This window comes from Carettochelys insculpta, chromosome 9 (genome assembly GCF_033958435.1).
Source record: "Carettochelys insculpta isolate YL-2023 chromosome 9, ASM3395843v1, whole genome shotgun sequence".
NCBI lineage: Eukaryota > Metazoa > Chordata > Testudines > Carettochelyidae > Carettochelys > Carettochelys insculpta.
Window position 1 is genome coordinate 1,842,482 of NC_134145.1, and position 26,319 is coordinate 1,868,800.

Consider the following 26,319-nt stretch of genomic DNA (forward strand, 5'->3'; position numbering starts at 1 on the left):
AGTAGCCCTGCACAGGGAACGTCGCCCAGTGATGTACATGTGTGGCAGCCAATGTGAACAGGCAGGAAGTGACATTTTCATTCTGGGACAAGCTGCTGTGGAGACGATATACACGGCTGCTGCTGGCTGTTACATTCTCCTAGCAGTGGAAACGCACTCCGGCCTGCTGCTACGTGGCTCTCACAGGCAGCCTGCTGCATCGCCTGAGTCAGCTGTTCTGTACCTGCCATGCGGTGGCACTGGCGAGAGTCCTGTCAGCCTGGGGGTTGCTTTGCCATGGTGGGTACTGGAGAAGTGCCAAAGCAGGCACAGCCCCTAACCCGAAGAGCTTACAGCCCACACTGCAGCGATGGCGGGAACCTTCCGTAGCCTCGGGCTGACTAGCAGTTCCTGCCATCTCACTGGGCCACGTGGTGCTGCAAAGCCCCGTAGAATTCTGGGGGAGGGAGAAAATCTCAGCAGGTTGTCCTCAAGGAGCTTTAATTATTCCCCAGCTGTCCCTCTTCAGCAGCCTCCAGCCTGACAGCTGCTTGGGAATGTGCAAGCGATGCAGGTTCGTGTTTACACAATAATTCTCCCCCATCACTGCTGTAATTCATCGCGGGGCGATTGGACAGCTGCTTGCAGAGGGGCAGCGGTGCCTGTTTGCCAGAGGCGCGCAGTGCGTGACACCTCAGCCTTTCAGCTTGGGTGCTTCCCAGTGTGCTGACTCTCGACAATGTGAAGCAGCATTTGCAGAGGGAGATCAAACCAGAGGCTGACTAACAAGCCCTAACCTCATTGTCCTTGGCAGAAGGGTCCAGATTCTTGCTTCTCTGGCCCGTCGTCAAAACCAGGTCATCTGCTCTCCCTGGGGACCGTGCAGCTTAATTTCAGACACATGGACTTCAGGGTCAGAGAGGAACCATGGTGGTCATCTAGTCTGTGCCTTCTGCACATCACTCATGGCACGGAACCTCACCCACTCAGCCCTGAGCTCTGCCGCAAGTCAGGGTTGGAAGACTTCCAGTCATAGATGAAGTGGGTCTTTGCCCACGAAAGCTTGTGCTCCAAAAAATCTGTTAGCCTATAAGGTGCCACAGGACTTCTCATTGTTTTCAAGTTATGGAGAATCCATCATTTACCCTGCTCTCAACTTGCAAGTGACCTGTGCTCCCTGACTCCACCTGAGTGCTTGAGTTTGATCAGCTGCCTTTAATGACAAATGTAAACGACCAGTTTTCTCTGGTTAGCCCTTGAGCTGAGACAGGTCAGGGAGCGAGAGCAAGTGTGATCTGGTAGATTAACTACAAGGCCAGGAGGGATAGCCGTGATAGTTTACTCTGCCCTCCGGTATGTGGCAGGCCATAGGATTTCACTGAATTAATTCCCATTTGAATCAGAGCAGATGTTTTTTAGACCAAAATCCAACCTCGATTTTAAAATTGCCAAGGATGGGGCAACCCAAACACTTCCCTGGGTAAACTGCTCCAGTGGCTGGTTAACCTCTGTTTAAACCAACGGGCCTGATTTCTAGTCTTCAGCTTCCAGCCACTGGCTTCTGGGCTGGGCTGTGGCAGGCCTGGGAGAAGCAGTTATGCTTTGTCCGCTGCTCCCTTTGCGTGGGATGTTGTGGTCCTGTGCAGATCTGCCACTTCTTTGCCAGTGTTCTCTCTGACTTCTCACGCCCATGAGTGGAATGGCGTTCGCTGCGGGCACCACCAGGGAGGGGATGTATCCTGTGGTGAGTCACTCTGCCTGCAGATGGCGTGTGGCAGGGGTGCGGCTGGGGGCTCTGGGTGCCCGAGGCTGGGGCAGGTAGTTGGAGTGTGGGAGGAAGTGAGGGCTTTGAGGTGGGGCCAGGGAGGAAGGGTTTGGGGGGCTCCAGGTGGGGAGGTGGGAAGCCTATCTGGGCGGCTCGTGGTAGTGGCACTAGGGCAGGTTGCCTGGTGCCTGCCTGTCCTGGGCACCACGCTGCACCCTGCAAGTGGCCAGCAGATTTGGCTCCGAGGCAGGGGGCTGGCCAGTGGGAGTGAGAAGCCAGTACTTAGGGCAGCAGCAACACAGGGGATCCCGCCCCCTCCCGCTGGAGCTGCACGTGCTTGCCACTGCCGTGCTGGGAGTGATGGGGAGCGGCCCCTAAGCTGGCTGAGGGGGGCTCCTTCCTACTGGCCATGGCTGCTCTGTGCTGGGGCCAGGATGGGCCTCTCCCCCATCAGCCTCAGCTTCGGAGCTTGGAGGGAGGCACCTCTCCCTGCTGCAGCCCCTTCGCGGGCTCGATAGGAACTGGCCGTGCAGCGCGGCGGGAGCTCACCTCTTTGCTGCCCCTTAAATCTGACTGGTGCCTTTGCTGCTGCTACTTCGCCAGTGAATTACTTGTCTGAGTGCGGTGCCCCAGCGCGCGCTGTTGAACCTGTGTGGCTGGCTGGCTTTCACTTCCCATCTCCCAGCCTCAGTGTGCCGCTGAGGCTCTGGACCACAGCTGTCTGGTGGTCTTCCCATTGTGCATCCACCCAGAGGGAATGGCCAGAGTAGCTCATTACTTTTCTGTGGCCTTGGGGATATATGGGGAAAAACTCATGTTTTTGACCCAGGCCCTAAGTCTTAGGTTCCTGGAGCTTTCCTTTGGTTTCTCTTGTTACCAGTGAAGCACAGATGCGTGATCCTCCGGGGGCACACAGAGTCCCCAGGATGCAGGTCTGTACCTGACAGCTGAGAGAGGCCCCTGACACCCCAAACTCTGAAGGAGACATGACTGTACCTAAGCAGATCCCTGTGAATGCTGGGACTATCAAGGGCTCTTCCGGTCTCTGTGAGGGTGCCTGGGTGAGGAACAGCTGTCAGCGTTTGCTACCACAATTCTTGCACCACAGACAACATTGTGTGTCGTGTGGAGGCTGGGATGGAGCCAGCGCTACTGATGGGCTCTAGATTTTTCCATGTGTGACCGTGTCCATTACATATCTTGCAACAGGGCATCTCCAGTCAGCTGGGTAGTGTGCATGGCTGACAGAAGTAGCTAGCTCCCTGCTCACTGCAAGGGACCCCCAAAGACTGGCGAGGCTCCTCCTGCCTGGGGACTGGTGGGGTTTTGTGGGGTAGCAGTGTGTGAAGAGAGGTGTGAACTGGGGGAATGGGGAACTGTGTGGTTTGGGAGTAGTGGAAGTTGTGGGGATATACAGTAGAGGGTGGGGGATGTGCAGTGTCTTTAGGAGGTCTGTGCTGTGTGGCGGGGGACTGTGCAGTCTGGGAAGGTTTGCAGTGGTGTAGGAAGGCTGTATAGTATGTGTGGGGCCCCCACATACTGGAGGGTGCTGTGTAAAGTAAAGGGGGGTTCTGCAGAGAGGAACTGTGCAGTGGTGTGATGGCATTGTGTGTGGTGGGTGGTTGTATGCAGAGGGTTTGTGCAGTGGTATGTGGGTCTGTACAATGTGAGACACTGCAGAGGCTTGTGAGTGCTTTGCAATGCAAAGAGGGATTGTGCAGTGGCTGGTGTGATCACTGCAGTGGTGGGTGTGGGAGTGGTGCAGAGAGGATCTGTGCAATGGTGCGGGTGCTGTGCAGATGTGCTGTGCAGTGCTGGAGGTCACTGTGCAGACCGGCATTGTACACAGATGTGGCTTTGCTGTGCAGTGGTGTGGGGGATACTAGGTTGGTGCCGCAGCATAGGGGGCACTGTGTATTGGATGTGTGTATGAGTGCTGTGCCAGGGGTGGGCTATGCAGTGTTGGGGCTGCTGTGCAGTGGGGGGCTGTGCAGTGTTGGGGGTCACCTCAGAGGTGAAGAGGGTGCTGTGCAGTGTAGTGTATGTCAGAGGGGGCTGTACAGAGGTGTGAGGGAAACTATGCATTGCAAAGCAAAGGGGCACTGTTGAGAGATGGGGACAATGTATAGGTGGGGAGATGTGCAAAACAGAGCTGTGGGGGTGCTGTGCAGCACATGGCAGAGCGGGGTTGTGCAGAGCTGTGGTACTGTGCAGTTCATGGCAGGGGGGGCTGTGCAGAACAGAGGTGGGGGCTGTAAGGTGCATGGTAGAGAGGGCTGTGCACTGTAGGGCAGAGGACCATGCAGAAAAGAGTAGGGGATCATGTAGAGTTTGGGGAAGGTTGCACTGCATGGTCGGGGGCGGGGGGCTGTGCAGAACAGAGTTGGGCCTGTGTAGAGTTTGGGGGGGTTGTAGTGTATGGCAAATTGGACTGTGCAGAGTCTGGGGGCTGTGCAGTGCATGGCGGGGGCACTTTGCAGCAGAGATATAAATAGACATCTCATAGAACTGGAAGGTACCTCTGGAGGTCATCAAGTCCTGTCCCCTGCCCTCTTGGCAGGACCAAGCACCATCCCTTTTTGTTTTTTGTTTTTAAATCTATTTGCCCCACATCCCTAATTGCCCCCCTTAAGGGCTGAACTCACAACACTGTGTTTAGCAGGCTAATGCTCAAACCAGTGCATGGCAGAGGAGGTTGTGCAGAGTTTGGGGGCTGTGCAGTGTATGACAGGGGTGTTGTGCTGTGTCTGGCAGAGAAGGCTGTGCAGTGTAGTGAAGTGCAGTGCAGGGGTGATGTGCAGTGCATGGAAGAGGGGGCTGTGCAGTGCATGGCAGGGGCATTGTTCTGTGTGTGGCAGAGGAGCCTGTGTACAGTTTAGGGGCTGTGCAGTCTGGTGCAGTGCAGGGGTGATGTGCAGTGCATAGTAGAGGGGCTGTGTAGAATATGGGGGCTGTGCAGTGTGGAAGCGTTCTGCAGTGTATGGCAGAGGGGGCAGTGTAATGTGGTGCAGTGCAGGAGCATTGTGCAGTGCATGGAAGAGGGGGCAGTGCAATGTGGCGCAGTGCGGGAGCATTGTGCAGTGTATGGCAGAGGGGGTAGTGCAATGTGGTGCAGTGCAGGATGGTGGGCCAGTGCAATGTAGTGCAGTGTGGGAGCATTGTGCAGTGCATGGCAGAGGGGGCAGTGCAATGTGGCGCAGTGCGAGAGAGTTGTGCAGTGCATGGCAGAGGAGGCAGTGCAATGTAGTGCAGTGTGGGAGTGTTATGCAGTGCATGGCAGGGGGGCAGTGCAGTGCAGGAGCGTTGTGCAGTGCATGGCAGAGGGGGCAGCGCAATGTGGTGCAGCGCATGGCAGAGGGGGCAGTGCAGTGTGGGAGCGTTGTGCAGTGCATGGCAGAGGGGGCAGTGTAATGTAGTGCACTGCATGGCAGAGGGGGCAGCGCAGTGTGGGAGTGTTGTGCAGTGCATGGAAGAGGGAGCAGTGCAATGCAGGAGCGTTGTGCAGTGCATGGCAGAGGGGGCAGTGCAGTGCGGGAGCGTTGTGCAGTGCGGGAGTGTTGTGCCGTGCATGGCAGAGGGGGCAGTGTAGTGCGGGAGCGTTGTGCAGTGCATGGCAGAGGGGGCAACGCAATGTGGTGCAGCGCATGGCAGGGGGCAGTGCAGTGCAGGAGCGTTGTGCAATGCATGGCAGAGGGGGCAGTGTAATGTAGTGCACTGCATGGCAGAGGGGGCAGCGCAGTGTGGGAGTGTTGTGCAGTGCATGGCAGAGGGAGCAGTGCAGTGCGGGAGCGTTGTGCAGTGGTTGGCAGAGCGAGCAGTGCAGTGCAGTGCGGTGCGGGAGCTGTGCAGTGCAGTGCAGTGCGTTGCAGTGCATGGCAGAGGGGGCGGGGCAGTGCAGGGGCCGGTCCCGGGTTCGAGTCCCGCTGCCGGTGGCCCTGAGGCAGCCTTGGCGTCCTCCGGCGTCCCAGGCTCCGGCAGCGGGGCCCGCCCTTCCCCTCTGATTGGTCCGCGGGGAGACCACCGCTCGCTCGGATTGGGCCGCGGGCTGTGCACGCGCCCCACCAATTGGCGCAGGGCGCTGCGAGGCCCGGGATTGGCGGGGGCCGCCCCGCCCCGTCGGGGGATTGGCGGGGGCTGAGCCCCTCCGAGCAGCGGCACCGGCCGGCCCGGCCCGGCCCCCCACAGCCCGGTACCCGCCGGGGCGCCCGAGGGGCCCGCGCCGCGCCCGCCCGCCGGTGAGAGCAGGGCCCGGGGCCGGGGCCGGGGCCGCGGTCGCGTCAGCGCCCGTCAAGCGCCCCCTCCTCGGCCTGCTCCGGCCGGTCCGGAGCCCCCCCCCTGCCCCCAGCGGGGCGCGCGCGGGTCGGGGTCGGGGTCGGGCCGCGGGGGGCCGGGCACTGGGCGGGGGGTTCCCGGCGTCTCCCGCTCCAGCCCTGAGCGGCCCCCGCCGCTAGGGACCTTTCCCGGCGCCGGGGCTGCGCGGGGGGGCGGCCGGCGGGGCTCGGGGGGCGCGTGTGCCCGAGCGGCGCCTTCCTGCGCCGGGGCCGCCCAGCCGGGTCCCCCTCGGCTGCTTCCCAGCGGGCCTGCAGGGGCGCGGGGCGGGGTCCGCTCCCCTCAGCTCTCACGCCGGAGCAGGGCCCCGGTGCAGGGCGCGTTTGCTCACCATTGAGCGGGACCCCAGTGGCGTGGTCAGTCCAGGCGCGGGCCCTGCGCTCTGCGCCGGTGCAGCAGGTAGCGCGTCCTGATCCGTGCTCAGGACTTTCGCTCCCTCATTCCCTGCGGGGTCGCAGCTGCTCAGTGGTGGGAAAGACACGGACACGACTGCGGTGTGTCGCGCCGTCCGAGATGGGAACCTCCGAGAAAACGGAGAGAGCGCACGTATCTAGTGGCTGAAGACAGAAGATTTCAGTATTGGCCGTGCCCGTGGCCTGGTGCGCTGCCTTACCGTAATGTGGCTACCTCCCCTTTTCCCTTTGTCTTGAATCCTCTTGGGAAGAAGGTGCTATACTGAAGTGTTTCAAGTGAGGCAGAACAGGCAGCTCTTGTTTTTCCCCTTCAGAGGCCCTGAATGTGTCTCTGTGGGCATCTCCTTTGCCAGAAATGGAGACATTTCTTCAATTATCTACTTCATTTTAACATTAACATTTCAAAGTGACCTGGGGGTTTCTGAGGGTCGTTGTGGGAGGATCACTGCTAAACTCTGCCACAGTGCTAGAAATGGTAAAGGTCAATGACTTTTTTCCCTGTCGTGCAGTCTTAGAAGGTCAAAAACTGAACTGAGCATTATGCAATTTTTCCTTAATCTTATTCAGAAGCGGTGTGCATGAGGGAGCAATGGGATTTTGAGGTGCTTTCCCATTAGATAAGTGTATTAATTGTGGTACTGCTTAATGTTAACTTTGCCCTACAAGTAGAAGCTTTTTTGCTCTTCTTCCGTGGGATTGGCTCAGTGAGAGGGGCGGGGAGCCGGCTGCATCCTTGCTCCTTTTATTTTAATTTTAATTGACTAAAGAAAGCATTGTAGAAGGGTAAAATTTTTCTTTCAGTGTATTGCTGTTTTGCTAGTAGATAGCGATAGAAAGATATAATGTATGCTGAACTGCTCCTGTACTGTGAATGTTTCCCATGCTTACAGGGTAGAGTGTTGTTTGTTTGGAGATGCCCAAATGTGCCTGTGGGGTTATACCTAGAGCCCTACCATCTTCATGAAGTCCTGTAGCACATTAGAGACTAACAGATGTTTTGGAGCGTAAGCTTTAATGGGCAAAGACCCACTTCATCAGATGACCACGAAAGCTTATGGTCTGAAAAAATGTCTTAGTCTATAAGGTGCCACAGGACTGCTCGTTGTTTTTGCAGACACAGACTAACGTGTCCAATACCCGTTACCATATTCATGACCATGAAAAATGTGTCAGGTCCTTTGAAATCCAGTCTTGTGTGCTTTTACCTTTCACTGTACAGTTTTCAGGGGGAGACCAGCCTTTCTTAAATTGGGGGTCCCAACCCTAAAGGGGGGTAGCAATGTTATTTTAGGGGGGGTCATGATATTTTCACCCTTAATTCTGTGCTGCCTTCAGAGCTGAGTGGCAGCTGTTGGCTGCGCACCCAGTTCTGATGGCGGCAACCTGCCAACAATGGTACAGAAGTAAGCGTGGCAATACCCGACCATGCTTCCGGCCATACTTTCAGTGCTGCTGCCTTCAGTGCTGCTGCCTTCAGAGCTGGTTTGCCAGAGAGTGGTGACTGCTGGCTGGGGGCCCATCTTTGTACCAGTAGCCTAGAAGTACAGGTGGCAATACCATACCAGGCCATGCTTTCGTCTGCACTGTTGCTGATGGTGGCTTTGCCTTCAGAGTTGAGCTCCTGGCCAGCAGCTGTCACTCTCCAGCTATCCAGCTCTGAAGGCTGCGGAGCTGCCAGCAGTAGCGTAGAAGTAAGGGTAATGGTTCTGCAACCCCCTCCGATAACTTTGCAATCTTTCCACAACCCCCTTGAGGGTCAGGAGCCCTATAATTACACCGCTGATATTTCAGATTTAAATAGGTAAAATCATAGAATCCTAGAACACTAGTACTGGAAGGGACCTTAAGTTCAGTCCCCTCCCCTCACACAGGACCGAGTACCACCTAGACCAGGGTTTCCCAAACTTTATGTAGTTGGGACCTGTTTTTTTTCAGTATCTTTTTTTGTGGCTGAAAAACATAAACACGTCTTTAAAAAAAAGAAGAAAGAAAGAAAAATCAATACATTTTCACTGTTTATTCACAATAATAATAGTCCATAGCGATAATTTGTATATTTTCTAAGGACTGGCATTTTTTCCAAGGACCGGTACTGGGCCGCGGACCACACTTTGGGAAATGCTGATCTAGACCATCCCTGATAGATGTCTTATCTAACTTGCTCTTAAGTATCTCCAGTGATGGAGATTCCACAACCTCCCAGACAATTTATTCCAATGTTTAATCACCCTGACAGTTGGGAAGTTTTGCCTAGCGTCCAACCTAAACCTCCCTTGTTGCAGTTTAAGCCCATTGCTCCTTGTCCTGTCCTCAGAGGCAAAGGAGAACAATTTTTCTTCTCCTCCTTGTTAACCCTCTTTTAGGTATATGTAAACCACTATCATGTCCCCTTTCAAGCTCAGTTCTTTCAGTCTTCCCTCACGGCTCATATTCTCTAGACCTTTAGTCATTCTTCTTGCTCTTCTCTGGACCTTCTCCAGTTCTCCATATCCCTCTTGAAATGTGGTGCCCCAAACTGGACACAATATTCCAGTTGATGCCTAATCAGCTCAGAGGAGAGCAGAAGAATGACTTCTTAGGTATTGCTCACAACTACTGTTAATCATTACATTTATTATTTTAAAATGCCTATGTTCATGAAAATGACAAAAAAGGACTGTGAATTTGATACGTCTGCGGTTATAGCTACTGTCTGTCATGGAGGCCGGAGTTAAGCTGATGGGAGATCTCTGTCCCAACAACTTGGAGCAGCTCTTCTACAAGCATTGGAGATGCAGCTGTAAGTGCTACAGTGCAGTGGTTGTTCTTGGGGCATCTTAGTACACAGGATGTGGTATGATGCACTATGTGTCAGGCATAGGCAAGATCTGTGGATCTCAAAATGTATGTTGGGGTGTGTGATGATCATTAAAGCAGTGAAGACGTGACTGCAGATTTTGTCTGTTCGGGCAGGGCATGATGTCACTTTGACATGGCATGTCCTAGTCTGTGGAGAACTTGGCTGTGGTGATGAGGTTGTGGGGTTGTTTGAAGACCAGAAGAGGGGGGTTTGGATAGACTTTGTTTCAGGATAGGGTCCCCAGTAGGAGTGTGGCTTATTGTTTGATGGCACCCTGTATGGGTTTCAGTGAGGGGTGATAGGTGGCTAAGAGCAGTGTGTGCTCAGAAGGGGTTTCAGTACTCTATTGAAGCTAGTTTGCTAATTACTTATGCTAAGCATGTCCTTGTAGTTCTACAACAGCACATGATTTTGGACTCTTCATTGGAGTTCTGTAGAATCTCCTCAGCATTTCTGAAGTTTATTAGAGTTAGGCTGAGGAGATGTTAGTGGAAGACTTTCTTGGTGTGAATGTTTGGTGCGTTCAAAACAGATAGTTTAGAACAAGGCAACAAGAGTTTAGAACAAGAGCCTGAAGAGCAATGGGGGAAGGTGGACCCGGGGGCACTGAGAGCAGCTGGGGGGAGAGGGGCCAGTGAGGAGGGCGAACACGGGAGCAGATGGGGGGTAGTGGGTTGGGGAGGGTCCTATGGTGATGGTAGCTGCGGGGGGGGGAAGGTAGGGAGGAGGGTCCCGGGGATATGGGGTCATGGCTCCACAGGGAGCGATGGTGACGTGGTGACAGGGAGGTATGAAGTAGTAGGATCCTTAACCACATTCTCCACACCCCACTGCCTTGTGCGTTATCCTGGGAAGGAGGAAGGCTAAGGGAGTAAACCCTGACAGAAAACCCGGAGTGGAGTCCGTAGGCGGTTCGGTGTCAACTTCTGGCACTGTCCCGGCAACTCCTGCAGCTGAGCTGGTACCAGACATGGAGGTTATCCTCTCCTTTGGACTATATCAGTAAAGCCGAGAGGGGGACACTGGTGTCTGGGCAGCCCAGAGTCTCCATAACAAATGTCCAGGCTCGCGCCCGGAGAGGTACTCCGGCATCGCTGAACAGTGTTGCATCAACACGGGAGGCAACAGTTACCGGTTATAAGCTCTTGCTCGATTGGCTTAGAGAACGAGCGCCAGGGGTTGCCTTCGACAGTGGGAGGGATCCTCGCATCTCACTGGACAGTCACTGCCCGCCTCAAGCTGGGCAGCCCCCAGCCAATAGGGTACTGTCCTGCCACAGTTCACCTGCCTCGCTGGGTGCGTGAGGCTTAAGGTTCCTGAACCTGACAAGTGACTGAAATTTGGGCACCAGGCAAACCAATAAGAAAATCAACAAGAAATGAGAAACATCAACAATTCAAGCTTGCTTGCTGGAATGTGCGGACCATGCTGACCGGCTTGACTGAAGATCTTCAGGCCATCAGTGACACCCGAAAGACCGCTGTCATCAACGAGGAACTGAAGAGGCTCAGAGTTGATATCGCTGCACTGCAAGAGACGCGACTCGCAGATTCGGGATCTCTGAAGGAAAAGGACTACACCTTTTTCTGGCACAGTAAAGCCCAAGAAGAACCCAGAGAGCATGGTGTTGGCTTTGCTGTCAGAAACACCCTTCTATAAATGGTGGATTTAGTGATGGGCGGATCAGAAAGACTTCTTCGGATCACGCTTCAAACTTGCGCCGGTCCTGTCCACCTGATCAGCGCTTATGCCCCAACCCTGTACGCCACATCAGAAGTAAAAGACAAGTTCTACGACGTGCTTAGTGCTGCTGTAGTGCAAATACCTGCTCGTGAACAACTGTACATCTTGGGTGACTTCAATGCAAGAGTTGGAGCTGATTGGGCCTCATGGCCTTCCTGCTTAGGACACTTCAGTGTGGGAAAAATGAATGACAATGGACAGCATCTCCTTGAACTGTGCACATACCACAATCTGTGCATCACAAACACATTCTTCCGAACGAAGCCACAGCACAGAGTGTCGTGGAGACACCCGCGCTCGAAGCACTGGCATCAACTAGATGTGGTCATCACTAGGCGTAATAACCGCAAAAACGTCCTTCTGACACGCAGCTATCATAGTGCTGACTGTGATACAGATCACTCGCTAGTTTGCTCCAAGCTCAAGCTGAGACCCAAGAAGCTGCACCGCTCTAAACCTGCTGGAAGGCCCCGCATTGACGCCAGAAAGACGGCAAACTCGGAGAAAGCTGAAAAGTTCAGAGAGACCCTCCAGGAAAATCTGCACAGCGGCCCTGGGGGCGTCGATGCGACATCCAAATGGCAACATCTGAGGGATACAGTTTACAACACGGCCTTGTCGGTGTTTGGAAGAAGAGCTAGAAACACGAACGACTTGTTCGAAGCTAACTCTAAGGAGATGATTCCAGTCATTGAAAAGAAGCGTGCTGCACTCCTGGAGTACAAATGCTTACCGAGCCAGAGTACCCAGCAAGCACTTAGAGAGGCCAGAAGAACAGTACAGCAGACAGCCAGGTGCTGTGCCAACAACCACTGGCTCCAGCTATGCAGCAGCATTCAGACCTGTGCCGATGTCGGTAATCTCAGAGGAATGTACGAGGGTATGAAGAAGGTATTAGGACCCACCCAGAACAAGATGGCACCTCTGAAATCCAAATCTGGTGAAGTCATCGCTGACAAAGCCAAACAGATGGAGTGCTGGGTTGAGCACTACTCCGAGCTGTACTCACGCGAGAACGTTGTGGTTGACGCAGCCCTCGATGCCGTCGAGCTCCTACCAGTAATGGACGAACTGGACCAAGAGCCGACTGTGGATGAACTGAAGAGAGCCATCGACAGCATTGCAGCAGGAAAGGCCCCTGGTCAGGATGGTATACCACCAGAGGTAATCAAATGTGCTGCGGACACACTCCTGGAACCCCTGCATGAGATACTGTGCCTGTGCTGGAAAGAGGGTGAGGTTCCACAGGATATGCGTGACGCTAACATTGTAACGTTGTGTAAGAACAAAGGAGACAGAAGCGACTGCAACAACTACCGTGGAATCTCCCTTCTAAGCGTCACTGGTAAACTGTTCGCTCGCATCATCCTTGGCAGACTCCAGAAGGTTGCTGAGAGGGTGTACCCCGAATCGCAGTGCGGATTCCGCGCAGAGAGGTCTACCGTTGATATGGTCTTCTCTCTAAGGCAGCTGCAGGAGAAGTGCAGGGAGCAGAGAAAGCCACTCTACATAGCCTTCGTCGACTTGACCAAGGCTTTTGACTTGGTCAGCAGGGATGGTCTGTTCAAACTGCTCCACAAGATAGGCTGTCCTCCACGGTTACTCAAGATGATCCAGTCGTTCCACGAAGACATGAGAGGAACCATCCAATATGACGGCGCATTATCGGATGCTTTCAGAATCAGGAGCGGCGTCAAACAAGGATGCGTGCTTGCTCCGACATTGTTTGGGATCTTCTTTGCACTCCTCCTGAAGCATGCCTTTGCATCACTGACACCCTGTTGTTGGACACTGAGCTAAATAGGAGGATCGGAAAAGCGGCCACAACTCTGTCCAGACTCAGCAAGAGAGTGTGGAATAACAAGCTGTACACTCACACCAAAATGCAAGTCTACAGAGCCTGCATCCTCAGCACCCTCCTTTATGGCAGCGAGACTTGGACCCTGTATGCCCGCCAGGAAAAGAGGCTGAACGTCTTCCACTTGCGCTGCCTCAGGCGCATCCTTGGAATATCATGGAAGGACAGAGTGACCAACACTGCTGTCCTCGAGCAAGCTGGAATCCCAACCATGCACACCCTCCTCAGGCAGCGTCGACTCTGCTGGCTTGGCCACGTCCACAGGATGAACGATGGAAGGATTCCAAAAGACATCCTGTATGGTGAGCTAGCCTCTGGCAAAAGACCCCCCGGACGCCCCCAGTTGCGTTACAAAGATGTCTGCAAGAGAGACCTCAGAGAGGTAGACATCGAGCTGGACAACTGGGAAGATCTAGCAGACGACCGCAGCAGATGGAGGCAGGGGTTACACAAGGGCCTTCAGAAGGGCGAGTTGAAGATCAGACAGCTAGCAGAGGAGAAGCGAGCGTACAGAAAGCACAATAAGGACTTGCCAGACACCCACCACATCTGCAAGAGATGCAGCAAGGGCTGTCACTCTCGTGTGGGTCTTTATAGTCACAATAGACGCTGTAAATGAAGTCCTCAATTGGAACTTTGAAGGGCGCGATCCATAGTCTGTGCAGACTGAAGGATGCCTACTAAGAACAAGGCAAGGGGAGGAGGCATTGGAAGAACCGGGTACCATTTAGAATTAGGCATGAAAGACAAGGGGTTTTGTTCCCACCAGCAAGATCAAGGATTGCTGCATGTGTGGGAAGCCTGCTTCCCCTCCTGCAGGTGCTTGAAGGGATGGTGGGATTTTTACTAGGATGCCTTATTTACATAACTCCTTCATGGCCGGTCCCAAGCCTGGATGAGAGAGGATGAAGGTTGGGCATAGGACTAATGCCTCCACCCCATAAAACAATCCGAGCTAAGAAACATCGATGACAGTTGAACAGATTCCACTCCTGGCAGAAAAAGGGACCTCTTCTTCAGGGAGTATGATGGGTTGTAATGTAAGTTAGAAGGAAGCTACATCGCCGACCACCCTTTTATCAGCCAAGAAAACCCTGATCATCAGAACATGGAACATCAAAGCAATGTATGAAACAGGAAAGAGAGCGCAAGTGGCTGCAGAAATGCGACACTATAAGCTCACAGTGCTTGGGCTCAGTGAGACCAGATGGCAACAGTCAGGGAAAACTGAGGGTATGTCTACACTATGAAATAAAGTTGAATTTATCAAAGTCAAATTCGTAACACTGGATTTTATGAAGTCGAAGTTGTGTCCGCACCTGCCCAAAACGCCAACTTAGTGTGTCCCCACTAATTGCCAAAGTTTGACTGTTGCAGCACTGCAGTGTGGGAAGGTGTCCCAGCATTCACTGAGCCCCATTGCATAATGGTTTTTTTTCACGGCTGCATTATGGGAAAAAATTCCCTGCAAGTGGTTGTGGGAGTGTGATGTCATCATCCTACACTGCATTGCCCTCAAAACAAGTCAGGGACTATCAGTTCCACCTATTCAGGTGTCTGTTCTCCTGGTGTCTGTGCCTTGCTAACAGGAGCTTCAGTCCACCTGGGGAGAGAACACCCGTACATTTTCTGTGTTGAACATGGCTGTGTACCTGTGTTCCCCCCCCGAGTTCCCCCAGGAATATTTTGCCTGCAAATAGCAATGGAGCCTTTCTGTGTTCTGACTGTGCCTGTTGTGGCAGGTTAGATTTGCCTTAGTGAGAAGAAAATCCCAGCCTGGGGCTGTAAGTGGCACAGACTTTAAGCAGAAGTTCCCTGGGTTGATTTTTCTAGCTGTGCCCAGAAACTCTGTCCTGTCGCACCATGCTAACAGGTACCTCAGTTCTCTGGTGAAAGAACACGTTTCATGGGCCAGGACAGCAGGTCAGGGAGCTATTTTCCCCCTGTGAAAATGTAGGAAACGGGACATTACAGAGACTGTGCGGCTCACCCAAGCCACATGCTTCGGGAAGTGGTGGTGGGCCAGCCCACAAATTTGCTATTTGGTGACAGCCCTGAAAATCTTTGCCGTGAGGGAAGATTTCCCTCAGTGACAGCCAGCTCCCAAAAATCTCTGCCATGGGGGCAGCATTCCCCTAGCGACAGCCAACCCCCAAATCTTTGCTGCCTTTGAAGCCTTCAGCACATGCAAGTCAGAAGGAACATGGATTGCATGGATTGCAATGTGCAGCAGGCACATGTTTTTACTGGGTGTGTGGCTAGCCACGTGGTGTGGTTGGGCAGGGGATAGACCCTCGCCTGCATGGCTCCTGTAAGAGAGGGGGGCTGCACCCGTACAAATATGACCTGCAGAAAATAAGTTTCTTGGCCTCTCATAGAAGCATGACCCCCACAGCCAAGCAGCCACGTGCTGTGTTTAGGTGGGGGGTCTAGCCTGCAAGATGAAATGAGTCCCAGGCTCTCCTGATAGCTCCATGCTGGAGCTCTGTAAAGTAGTTACATGTGATCGACACACTGATTTATAAACAAATTAATTCAAAATGCTGGGCTTCTCATTTCCTACTTGTTGCTCACCTGGAGTGATGATGTGAAAGGACGTCTCAAAGGGCATTGTGGAACAGTTTCCGCGGCTATTGTGGGACAGTTTCCGGGGCTAATAAAATTGATTTTTAACCCTACACATTGTTTAATCTACACTGTTTAAGCTTGACATTGCAAATTTGATTTTTCACATATCTTCCTTGGGAAGTCAGCATTACAGCCACTTAGAATCAACTTATTGATCGCCGGTGAGTAGACAGAGAGTTTATAAAATTGACCACAGAGCCTTAAATTCAACTTTATATCCTAGTGTAGACAAGGCCTAAATGCCAACAGGGGAGATGCTATTGTACTCCGGGCATGAAGGTGACACTGCTTCACACACAGAAGGTGTAGCACTGATGTTGTCACAAGAAGAGCAGAAAGCATTTATTGGATGGGGAAGCCCATGGACCAAGAATGGTAACAGGGTCATTCAGAACTAAAAAGATGATCAAGATGATCATCAGGTGCCTTGCACCACCAAGTGATCACAGTGAAGAAGCAAAAGGCAACTTCTGCAATGGACTGCACGACGTACCTGACAAGCTACGTGACAGAGAAGTGAACATGGTGCTGGGAGACTTCAGTGCCAAAACTGGAGTGGACAATACTGGCTAGGAAGAGGTGATGGACACCCATGGATTAGGTGAGATGAACAAAAATGGAAGAGTAACAGAGAGGAAGCCGTACTAGTCTATACACTGTCAAAAGAAAAAGCAGTCAAGTAGCACTTTAAAGACTAGCAAAATAGGTGGGTCTGTCCCACGAAAGCTCACCTAATAAACTATTTTACTAGTCTTTAAAGTGCTACTTGACTGCTTTTTCTTTTAAAAATGGAATAAGGTTTGTAAAAATCTGTGCCCTTAACTTTGTCATTGGAGGCACTGTGTTCCCTCACAAAAGAATTCACAAACAATGTGGGTCTCACCAGATTACTTTCCAAAGATCCAGATCAGCCATCTTCGTATATATAAAAAATTCAGAAGATCACTACATGATGTTTGAGTGAAGAGAGGAGCTGACGTAGCATCGGATCACCATCTTTTGGGTTTCCAAACTGAAGCTGATGTTGAGGAAGAATATGCCAGAAACAGTAACCAGAAGACAGATACATCAGCCTCTTGAAAGATACAAAGATGCAGGAACAGTAAGGGCTTAGGTTAACCAACAAGTTCCAGGTTTTACAAGATCTGTATGATGAAGACAATAATGGCAACTAACCTCTGTGCCAACTCTGCCCACATATCTACACCAGCAACGCCATCACAGGACCTAACCACAACAACTATACCATCAGGAGCTCATTCACCTGCACATCTGCTAGTGTAATACTGTAATAGGCCATCATGTGCCAGCAGTGACCCTCTGCCGTATACATTGGCCAAACCGGACAGTTGCTACATAAAAGAATAAATGGACACAAATCAGATATCAGGAACGGTAACATACAAAAACCTGAAGGAGAACACTTCAGTCTCCCTGGGCACTCATTAATAGATTTAAAAGTAGCCATCCTGCAACAAGAAAAACTTTAAAAACAAACTCCAAAGAGAAACTGCAGAGGTATAATTCATCTGCAATTTTGACACTATCAGTCAAGGACTGAACAAAGACTGGGAATGGCTGGCCAACTGCAGAAGCAATTTCTCCTCTCTTGGTGTTCACACCTCCACATCAGCTGCTGGAAGAGGGCCACATCCTTCCTGACTGAATTGACCTCGTCAACTCTGGCCTTCCTCTTGATTGGAACTCCCTCCTTTTCATGAGCCTGTATATTTAGAGCTGCCTCTGGAATCTCCACTACACCGCATCTGAGGAAGTGGGTCTTTGCCCATGAAAGCTTATGCTCCAAAAATATCTGTTAGCCTATAAGGTGCCACAGGACTTCTCGCTGTTTTTCAGAAAGATGCCGTTAACACCAGCCACACCAGAAAAGGAAAGGCAGTAGCAGCACAGGAAGATCACACTCTTCTTCACCTCCCTGTTGACTTTTGTGCAAAGACAGACAAGTAGAATTTCATAGAGAATCTGGTGGAGGAAGCAGAAGCTGCAGCGGGAACTGGAAATGTGAAACAGATGTACAACATACAAAGAAGCTTTCAGGGAAATGCAGCCATCTTGAATGACTAGTCATCCACAAAGAGGGACAGGTAGTAACAGGAACAGAGCAGCAACTGAACCGATGAGCAGAACATTTCAAATAGCTTCTCCACAGAGCAGCTGCATAAAATCCCCCAGCCATCTAAGCAGCAGAAATAGTTTTTCCAATAGGCTGTGCCAAAACGATTAGAGAGGAGATTAGGAAGCTGCAGGCCCAGATGACATTCCTGCAGAAGCCCTCAAAGCGGACATCGATGTCACAGTAGAGATGCTATTTCCTGAGTTTGGGAAGATCTGGGAAGAAGAGATATACCAGCAGACTGGAAGGAAGGCTACTTCATCAAGATCACAACGAAAGGCAGCTGAAGCAACTGCGAGAACTATAGAGGAGTCACACTTCTGTCTGTGCCAGGAAAGACCTTTAACAGAATCATAGTGGAAAGAATGAAAAACACAGTGGACCCAGAGCTGAGAGACCAGCAAGCCAGATTTTGTCAGAATAGGTTGTGCATTGACCAGATTGCGTTAAGAATCATATTGGAACAATCTACAGAATGGAATTCACCACTTTACATCAGCTTTGTTGACTATGAGAGAACCTTTGAAAGCATACACAGGGAAACCCTCTGGCACCTGCTTCGGCATTATGGCGTACCAACCAAGTTAGTCACCTCACTGAGAACTCTTATGAAGAAATGTCCTGCAAAGTTTACCATGGGGGATAGTTCACAAGGAGCTTCAAAGTGAAGACTGGAGTCTGACAAGGCTGCTTGTTATCACCATTCCTCTTTCTCCTGGTGATAGACTGGGTCATGAAGTCGACTACAGCAGGAAAAAAGAAATGGGATCCAGTGAACACTGTGGACCCAGCTGGATGACCCGGACTTCACGTGGCACTTCTGTCCCACAGCCACCAACAGATGCAAGAGAAGACATCAGGCCTTGCTGACATCTCAGCTAGAGTTAGTTGGCTTGAACATCCACAAGAGAAAAACGAAGATCTTCAACATCAATAGCACAGAGCCAGTCATACTTGGTGGCGGGGCGCTGGAAGAAGTCGAGGTCTTCACATACCGGGGCACCAGTGCTGATGTGAGAGTGTGGATTGGGAAAGCAAGAACAGCCTTTTTTCTGGTGAAAAACATTGGGTCAGAACTCAGAGTATGATCAGGTTATTCAACTCCAGTGTCAAATCAGTCCTACTGTATGGAGCAGAAACTTGGCAAACAACAAAGAGGACTGTCAAAAAAAAAATCTAGATGCTTATTGATAACTGTCTCCGTAAAATCCGCTGGATACACTGGCCGTACACGGTCAACAACCAAGACCTGTGGCAACTAACTCACTAACTTCCTGTTGAAGAAGAAATCAGGAAGAGAAGATGGTGATGGATTGGATGTACCCTTTAAAAAAAACAACCATCAACATCACCCAGCAAACCTTAAGCTGGAACCAACAAGGAAAAAAGGAAAAGAGGGCTCCCAAGAAACACTTGTCTAGAGACCTGAAGGCAGACACTAAAAGATGGGATACACCTGGTCAGAACTGGAAAACGTTGCCCAGGATAGGGGACATGGGCGAATTGTCAATAGCCTATGCTCCAAGATGTTGTAGTAAGCCTCTTCCACTACTACTGCTTACTTATTTGGATCCCACTTGTGGGGCTTTATCATTCATATCAGCCTGTGGCTCCTCATTCTTGTCTTTGATTACTTGACTTGACTTATAGACTTGTACTCCAAGTGGAGCATAGGTCATTTACAAGTTTCCGCCACTTCACCCTGTCTTAGGACAAAACTTCTGGCTGACTCCAGGAGTAACTTAGTTGTCCTTCAATCTCAGTAGAGCTTCTCTGTGTTGTCTGAGGTCTTCCTCTTTTGCATTTTCCTTGCAGGTTCCATTTAAGAGCTTGATGGACTATGCTGAATGATGGTTTTCTGAGTGTGTGTGGCCTAGCCAATTCCAGCTTTCTTCTCGTGACTTGAATGTCAAGTGGTTCTTGTCCTGTTTGTCACAAATGAGAAACTTTGGAAGAAAAGTCTTGCCATTTTGATGGAAAGGATGTACCTCAGGTATCGGTTTATGAATGTCTGTAACTAGTGGTTTGAAGACTTTTTAGTACACCAGGTTTCACATGCATACAAGAGCACACTCTTCACATTTGTGTTGAAGATCCGCAGTTTTGTCTTTACAGATATTATTTGTGAACTTCATATGGTTGAAAGTGTCTTGAGTGCTGCTGTTGCTTTCCCTGTCCTGGGATTGATATCCTTATTTGTTCCTCCATCTCTGCCCGTAATACTCACCAAGTAGGTGAACTGCTCCGCATCTTCCAGGTCATCCCCTCCCAGTGTGATGGTGTTGTTGGACTGGTTGATCATCACTGCATAGATCTGGTTTAAATGTGGTTTTTGTACTGGTGTGACCATTTTGGTTATAAGCATGAGGTGTTTTTGTTTTTAACTGAGATGGTTATACTTGGGTAAGATATTTCACACTCGGAGTTTGTGCACGTGTACTTTATTTACCTTCCTGTATAGGTTTTTAAGTCCAAGCTTGACAAAGTCCTGTCTGGGATGATTTAGATAGGGTTGGTCGGGGATGGACTTGACGACTTACTGAGGTCTGTTCCAGTCCTAGGACTATGATTCTATGATTAAAGTTTTCAGTAAAAGCATTTTTTATACTGATATAACTGATACATTTGGGGGAGAGGTACTTTTATCCTCCCTCGAATGGGCTAAATTTTTGAGTCTGTCCATTGGAACTGAGAAAATGTTTAGTTGTCATTGCTGAGAGTTAGGCTTAGGAAATCAACCATCTTCTTCCCCCAAGTGGCAACCTTCTCATCTTTGCCATGCAGGACTGTAGTGTATTTTCCTTTTACAAGAAACTAAACTTTTCCATATTGCCTTACCCATGTGTTTCAGTTCCATCTACTGGGCCCACCTATAGGGAGAATGGAAAGTTTGGTTTTATGTTCTGTTTAATCTCATCTGCTGACACTTTCAGGATGGTGGGTTTTAGTATTGCGTACACTTTTTCCATGTTTATTTTAACTATTAACTAATAGATTGCTGACCCTGACTTAAAACATGTGTTACTTTCCCTGACATCAAATTTGGATAATTTGCTTTACATTGGTCAGAATATTAATTTGCTCCTTGTCTGTCTCATGTTTATATTGCACTTGCTCTTGAATGAATTACAAACTAGATGGTTCAAGGTTCAACTGTTTTTCTCCTCCAGGTCATGTAGAAGAGCAAATTTTGTATGAAGATGGGACTGTTGGTATTTATGCGTAACCTGCTGCTAGCCCTTTGTCTCTTTCTGGTACTTGGATTTCTTTATTACTCTGCATGGAAGCTGCACCTTCTCAGATGGGAGGACACAAGTAAGTATAGGAATTCTTGCTGGTACTCTTCTAATGCCCATGAAGTAGTGGTTACATGGTGATATGGGTTTGGTGTTGTTTGTTTCAAGTTTGATGATGGCAGCATGATAGGAATAATCAATTGCTGCAGCATTTCTCATACTATAAGGATTGAATTTGTAACTACTTACAGATACTCTTTATATCTTGGGATTATCAATGGGTACACAAACAAAGTTCATGCGTTTAATCTGCCAGTTATAGGCTTGCAATTTTTATGTTTAGTTTGTTTTGTGGTTATGGGATCCTTAATTATATTGCCTAAACTAATTGATCTTTGGAATTATTTGTGTCTGTTCTGGGGTGAGTTTGTGCATTTTTGAACCTTTTGGTTTGTGTCAAACAGGTAAAGCCAGGTACTCTCTCTCCAGGTGATTTTGAATTACTTCAGCAGGCTCTTCTTTCCATTGCTGACTTTTTACATTCATTATCTAGCATCTCCTTATTTCCTCCTTACATCTATCTTCATTTTCCCTTTCTCCACTATCTTCAGTACTTGTTAGTTATGTCACATTGAATGAAGGATGTCTCCTCTATCCAACTGAAAAAGCTCTTCCTAACTTTTTAATCAGCCTAAATCCCTCATAATTCATGTGCTCCAGCCCCCAATCATTTTGTTTCCCTCCCCTGGACACTTTTTTCCAGTGCATCCACACATCCTTTTTATAATTGGGGGTGGGTGGGCAGAATTGGACACAATATTCCAGATGTCGCCTCTCTGGTGCTGAATAAAGGGGAATAATCACTTCCCTAGATCTGCTGGCAATGCTCTTACTAATGTATCCCATTATGCCATTAGCCTTCTCATGCCAAGGTCCTTTTCTGCGGAACTGCTGCTTAGCCAGTCAGTCTCCAACCAGTAGAAGTTTTTGGGATTCTTAAGTGAAGGACAGTGCACTTGTCCTTGTTGAACCTCATCAGGTTTCTCTTGGCTGAATCCTCCAATCTGTCTAGGTCTCTCTGGACTTTATCTCTATCCTCCCGTGTATCCACCTCTCCCCCTAACTTAGTGTCATCTGTGAACTTGCTGAGGGTGTAATCTATCCCCTCATCCAGGTCATTAATGAAGATGTTGAACAAAACTGGCCCCAGGACCGAAATGTGAGGGACTCCACTTGATACCAATTGCCAGCCAGACATCAAGCCGTTGATCACAACCCATTGAGCCAGATGATCTAACCAGCTTTCTGTCCACCTTACAATCCATTTATCCAATCCATACTTTTTAACTTGCTGGCAAGAATACTGTGGGAGACTGTATCAAAAGCTTTGCTAAAGTCCAGGTATATCACATCTTCTGCCTTTCCCATATCATAGAGCCAGTTACTTCATCACAGAAGGCAAGCAGGGTGGGTCAGGCATGGTTTGCCTTTGGTGAATCCATGTTGACTATTCCTGATCGCTGTCCTCTATTCTAAGTGCTTCAGAATGGATGCCTTGAGGATGTTCTCCGTGACTTTTCCAGGGACTGCGGTGAGGCTGAAAGGTCTGTAGTTCCCTGGATGCTCCCCACCCCCCCCTTTTTTTTTTTAAGAGATGCACACTACATTTTGCCTTTTTCCAATCGTCCGGGACCTCCCCTCGATCACCAGGAGTTTTTGGAGATAATGGCCAGTGGTTCTGCAATAAGATCACCTAGCTCCCTCAGCACCGTCGGATGCATTTGATCTGGTCCAGTGGATTTGTCTATGGCCAGCTTTTCTAAATAGTTCTTAACCTGTTCTTTCCACACTGAAGGCTGCTCACCTCCTCCACATACTGTGCTACCCAAAGCAGCAGTCTGGGAGCTGACCTTGTCTGTGACAACAGAGGCGAAAAAAGCATTGAGTAATTTCAAGTTTTTCCATATCATCTACCATTAGGTTACGTTCCCCATTCAGGAACAGCCCCAGGCCTTCTCCTTTACACCTTCTTATTGCTAACGTGCCCATAGAAGCCTTTTTGTTGCCTTTTACATCCCTTGCTAGCTGCAACTCCAGTTGTGCTTTGGCCTTCCTGATTGCATGTTCAAGCAATATATTTATACTTGTCCCTCATCATCTGCCCAAGTTTCCGCTTTCTGTAAGTTTCCTTTTTATGTTTAAGCTCACTAAAGATTTTCCATAGTTGCTCTTCTTACTGCACATTGGGATAGTATGTTCTTGTGCCTTCTGTAGGCCTTCTTTAAAATATAGCCAGCTCTCCTGGATTCCTTTCCTCTTCATGTTAGCTTCCAAGGGGATCCTGCCCATCAGTTCCCTGAGGGAGTCAAAATCTGTTTTTCTGAAGTCCAGGGTCTGTATTCTGCTGCTCTTCTTTCTTCCTTTGGTCAAGGTCCTGCACTCGAACATGTCCTGATCACTGCTGCCCAGGTTGCCACCCACATTTACTTCCCCTACCAATTCCTCCATGTTTGTGAGCAGCGGGTCAAGCTGAGCAAGGCCCCTAGTTGGTTCTTGAAGCACTTGTGCCAGGAAGTTGTCCCTAACATTCTCCAAAACTTCCTGGATTGTCTGTGTGCTGCTTTATTGGTCCTCCAGCAGACACCTAGGTGATTGCAGTCCCCTGTGAGAACCAGGGCCTATGATGTGGCAGCTTCCATTAATAGTCCAAAGAAAACCTCATCTGCCTCCTCTACGTGATCCAGTGGTCTACAGTAGAAACTCACTGTAGCATCGCCCTTGTTACTGCCACCTCTAAACTTAACCCAAAGACTCTCAGTAGGCTTTTCTTCTGCTTTATACTGGAGCTCTGAGCGATCGTACTGCTCTCTAACATACAGTGCAACTCCTCCACTTTTCCTTCCCGCCTGTCCTTCCCGAACACTTTGTAACCTTCCATGGCTCCACTTATATGAATTGTCTCATCAAGTCTCCATTATTGCAATCACTTCATAGGTCTTTCTGCCCAAGACTTCCAGTTCTTCCTGTTTGTTTCTCCGACTTCTTGTGTTTGTGTGCACACGCTGAAGATTGCCTTGCTTCCTAGTACAATTCTGGGGTCCTTCTTGTATTTCTTCCTGGTATCCCATGTCTCCACTTACTTCAGGGCTTAGGTCACTGTACCCCGACAAACCTAGTTTAAATCTCTACTCACTAGGTTTGCAAGCCTGTTTGCAAAGATGCTCCTTCCTCTGTCTGTTAGGCGGATTGCAGCTCTTCCTATGAATCCTCTGCCCTGAACAGCATCCCATGGTTGAAGAAACTAAAGACCCCTCTTTGACACCACCTGCACAATCACACATTTACTTCCAGAATTCTTCAGTCTCTACTGGGACCTTTTCCTTCAACAAGGAAGATGGGTGAGAGCACAACTTGTGCCCCAAACTCCCTTATCCTTCTTCCAAGCAACACGTAATCATCATAGAATCACAGGGCTGGAAAGGACTACAGGAGTTTCATTTAGTCCAGCCCCCTGCTTCAAGCAGGATCAACCCCAACTAAGTCATCCCAGCCAGGACCTTGTCGAGCCAGGACTTAAAAATCTCTAGGGATGGAGAATCCACCACCTCTCTAGGTAACACATTCCAGTGCTTCACCTCCTCCTGGGGAAATAGTTTTTCCTAATATCCAACCTACACCTCTCCCTCTGTAACTTCAGACCATCGCTCCTTGTTCTGCCACCTGACATCACTGAGAACAGTTTCTCACCATCCTCTTTAGCGCTCCCCTTCAGGAAGTTGAAGGCTGCTATTAAATCTCCCCTCAGTCTTCTCTTCTGTAAGTTAAACAAACCCAAATCCCTCAGCCCCTCCTCACAGGTCACGTGCTCCAGCCCCTTAATCATTTTTGTTGCCCTCTGTTGAATCTGCTCCAGAACATCCTCATCCTTTTTGTACTGAGGGGGCCAAAACTGGACACAATGTTCCAGATGTGGCCTCACCAGTGCCGAATAGAGGGGAACAACAACCTCTCTAGATCTGCTCAAAATTCTCCTCCTAATGCACCCCAGTCTGCCGTTAGCCTTCTGGTTTACAAGGGCCCACTGTTTACTCATATCCAGCTTTTCAGCCACCATAACCCCTAGGTCCCTTTCCACTGTACTGCTGCTGAGCCAGTTGGTCCTCAGCCTGTAACAATGCTTGGGATTCTTCTGTCCCAAGTGCAGGACTCTAAACTTCTCCTGCATCAGATTTCTTTTGGCCCAATTCTCCAGTTTATCCAGGTCACTCTGGATCCTATCTCTATCCTCCAATGTATCTACCTCTCCCCCTAGCTTTGTGTTGTCTGCAAACTTGCTGAGGGTGCAATCGAGTCCTTCATCCAGGTCATTAATAAAGATGTTGAACATCACCAGCCTGAGAGAGGAGCCTTGTGGCACTCTGCTTGAAACCAACCACCATCCAGATATTGAGGCATTGACCACTTCTTGTTGGGCCTGACCATCAAGCCGGTTTTCTAGCCATCTTATAGTCCATGTGTCCAATCCATACTTCCTTAATTTATGGGCAAGAATGTTGTGGGAGACTGTGTCAAAAGTTTTGTTGAAGTAAAGGTATATCACATCCAGTGACTTTCCCACGTCCATAGAGATTGTTACCTCGTCATAGAAGCTAATCAGATTGGTCAGGCAGGACTTACCCTTAGTGAATCCATGTTGACTACTTTTGATCACTTTCCCCTCTTCCAAGTGCCCCAAAATGGATTCCTTGAGGATTCCCTCTGTTAATTTCCCAGGGATTGAGGTGAGGCTGTAGTTCCCTGGATTGTCCTCCTTTCCTCTTTTAAAGAAGGGCACTACGTTTGCCTTTTTCCAGTCATCCAGGATCCCTCCCGATCTCCAAGAGTCTTCAAAGATAATGGCCAAAGGCTCGGCAACGATGTCTGCCAATTCCCTCAGTACCCTTGGATGCATTAAATCTAGACCCATGGATTTGTGTACATCTAGTTTTTCTAGATAGCTCATAACTCGTTCCTTCCCATGTTGCATTGTCTAGCACCGTAGTGTGGGACCTATCTTTGTCCACAAAGACTGAGGCAAAAAATAATCCGCAGTGACACTCTCAAGGTCATTCTTGCCAGTATCATTGGTTCCTATGTGGAGAAGTAGGAATGGGTTGTGGTTCGATGGCTTGATCCACCTCAGAAGTTTCTTGGTCACATCCTGAATTTTGGCTCCAGGCAAACAGCATGTTTGTCTAGTTTCCTAGTCAGGATGAAAGGTGGATGATTCAGTCCCCTTTAGGAGGGAGTTCGTGACCTCCACCACTAGCACCACCCGTCTCTTCCTCTTGGGAGTGGTGTTTGTGGAACTCTCATCCTTAGGACAATGCATCCCATGCCTTCTGGCCTATGGGGT

The 26,319-nt window shown here is 49.8% G+C and overlaps 1 protein-coding gene across 11 annotated transcripts in view; it reads left to right on the forward strand.

Moving 5' to 3' along the window:
• The window catches only part of ST3GAL3 (ST3 beta-galactoside alpha-2,3-sialyltransferase 3), a 355,629-nt gene that overhangs the window by 18,219 nt on the left and 311,091 nt on the right, over nt 1-26,319 (forward strand). For 9 of the 11 annotated variants that reach the window (XM_075002696.1, XM_075002691.1, XM_075002688.1 and 6 more), the window contains exon 2: nt 20,859-21,003. In XM_075002696.1, coding sequence (XP_074858797.1) covers nt 20,883-21,003 — 121 coding nt within the window. In that variant the 5' untranslated portion in view covers nt 20,859-20,882. Of the gene's footprint in view, nt 1-5,906; nt 5,980-6,443; nt 6,673-20,858; nt 21,004-26,319 lie in introns of those variants that run through there. The other 2 variants (XM_075002690.1, XM_075002699.1) reach the window with 2 other exon arrangements.